Here is a 2,149-nt window from a genome sequence, read left to right as displayed (position 1 = left end):
TGCAACAGCCAGCCCGGGCAATGCGTGGTATATTCCTCATTTTGGTGTGCAACATCCAGAAAACACAGACAAGGTCCGTGTTGTATTTGACTACGCAAGCCAGGTGGAGGGTACATCATCAAACGATTAACTATTGTAGGGACCTGATATAATGAACTCTTTGCGGAATGTACTGGTAAATTTTAGCGGATATCTATTTGCCTATATAGGAGATAAATACTATGTTCTATCAGGTACGGGTACCAGAGCATCAGCGGAACTACCTCAGGTTCTTTTCGTGGGAAAATAGTTTTGACGAAGAACCCAAAGAGTGGAGAATGGCAGTCCACCTGTTTGGGGCCTGTTCTTCTCTGAGCATTGCAAACTTCGTGCTGAAACAGACAGAAAGGGCCTTTGGGAATGAATTCTAAGATGGAGTACGGTTCACAGTTGCCAATAACTAGACGACTGCTTGAGAGCCGAGGATCGCAAAGACGCACTGTTAGTCAAGTTGTTAGAGGTTAAGGAGCTCTGAATAAAAGGGGGATTTACATTGACCAAGTTCAGTAGCCCTTGTGTGGAAGTTATGTCATCCATCTGGAGGGAATGGTATAGTAGGGGAACCTCAGAGCTTATAGATGGATCAGAGTCATATAAGACAAAGGCTTTGGGAGTACAGTGGGACTTGGCCACTGATGAATTGGGTGTCCGGGCGGAGCTAGTCTCAGTTCCAAGAACTAAGCGTCACTTGTTGTTAGCTATAGCCTCGATTTAGGACACGCTCGGTATATTGGCGCCAGTTTTAATCGAGGGTAGGATCATCTTGCAGGACCTCTGCAGATTGAAGATAGCTTTGAACATGGAATTGGACTCTGACACTACGGACTGCATCAAGGCGTGGGCAAAGAAGCTAAGCGAAACCAGCGGGATAAGAGGGCCAAGAAGCCTAAAAGTTATTCCATGGGAATCAGCCACCCTAGTACAGTTGCATTTGTTCTCTGATGCAAGCATCATAGCTTTAGGAGCAGTGACATACTTTTGGGTCTCGGATCCGTAGAGAAATGTACCTTGCAGAATCATCATGGGAAAGGCAAGTTTCAGTGCCCCACCTAGAGCTTAGTGCAGCGGTACTGGCCGTGAGACTTGGAAGCACTATTCTAACAATGATAGATTTCAAGGTAGATGGGGTCTATTATTGGACCGACTCAACAACCGTCTTGCGATATATTAGGAATGATCAAGCCAGATACCAGAGCTTTGGGTTAGTTGTTGCTATTTTCTAGGTACATCATTTATAAACATAGGCAGCTGCTCAGCGAGCTAGATATGCATTTGTCCACCGAAATTATTAGATTGGGAGAAATTGTGGTAGTGCAGGTAACACAGCGTGTTGATTACGAGATAGAGATAGAGAGCCTTGAGAAGGCAGGTACTATTAGGGTTTCTAGCTCCCTAAGGAGGTTGAAACCTATACTAAGAAATGGGCTTTTGAGCATTGGAGGTAGGTTATCTTTGGCAAATATTTCTCTGAGCGAAAGGCATCCAATTATTTTTCCGAAAAGGACCACTTGATAGACATGGTGATCCAGTATTATCATGAGTATTCTAACCATATGGGTGTAATGCATGTTCTGAGTCTGATGAGTGAGAAATTTCAGGTATTTAAGGGCAATGCAGCAGTGAGGCGCATGCTGAGCGAATGCATAAGGTGTCGCAGGGCATATGGAAAGGTTATCGAGTAGCTAATGGCTCATCTACCACCTGATCGCATGGAGTCAGGGAAACCTCCATTTTATCGCTCCGGGATGGACTTTCTTGGCCCATTCTTCATAAAGAGAGGCAGAGCATAGATGAAACTTTGGGGAGTCATATTTACTTGCTTGAACATGAGGGCCATACACTTGGAGGTAGCCTCAAATCTCATATGAGACTCATTCATTAGTGCCTTCATGAGGTTTTTTGCTCCTCGTGGTCAGGTCAAGATGGTTAGATGCGACTGTGCCACTAATATAGTGGGATCACGGAAAGTTCTCGACTCCACTTACGAGTTCTTGGCAGGAAACAAAGTGCGAAATGAGTTCCTCCGGTGTGGTGTGGAATTCATTTTCAATCCTCCCGGTGCCTCACATTTTGGAGGAGCATGGGAATGGTTGATAGGTACCATGAGGAG

At 45.0% G+C, this 2,149-nt stretch overlaps 1 protein-coding gene across 1 annotated transcript in view; it reads left to right on the top strand.

Moving 5' to 3' along the window:
• Positions 1-1,961: 1,961 nt before the first annotated feature.
• LOC137625653 (uncharacterized) overlaps positions 1,962-2,149 on the top strand; it is a 399-nt gene continuing 211 nt past the window's right edge. Inside the window, exon 1 of the mRNA XM_068356562.1 lies at positions 1,962-2,149. This exon is cut by the window's right edge and continues 211 nt beyond it. Coding sequence (XP_068212663.1) covers positions 1,962-2,149 — 188 coding nt within the window.

Source organism: Palaemon carinicauda, chromosome 32, assembly GCF_036898095.1.
Source record: "Palaemon carinicauda isolate YSFRI2023 chromosome 32, ASM3689809v2, whole genome shotgun sequence".
NCBI classification, from domain to species: domain Eukaryota; kingdom Metazoa; phylum Arthropoda; class Malacostraca; order Decapoda; family Palaemonidae; genus Palaemon; species Palaemon carinicauda.
This window is presented reverse-complemented; position numbering and strand designations above follow the sequence as displayed.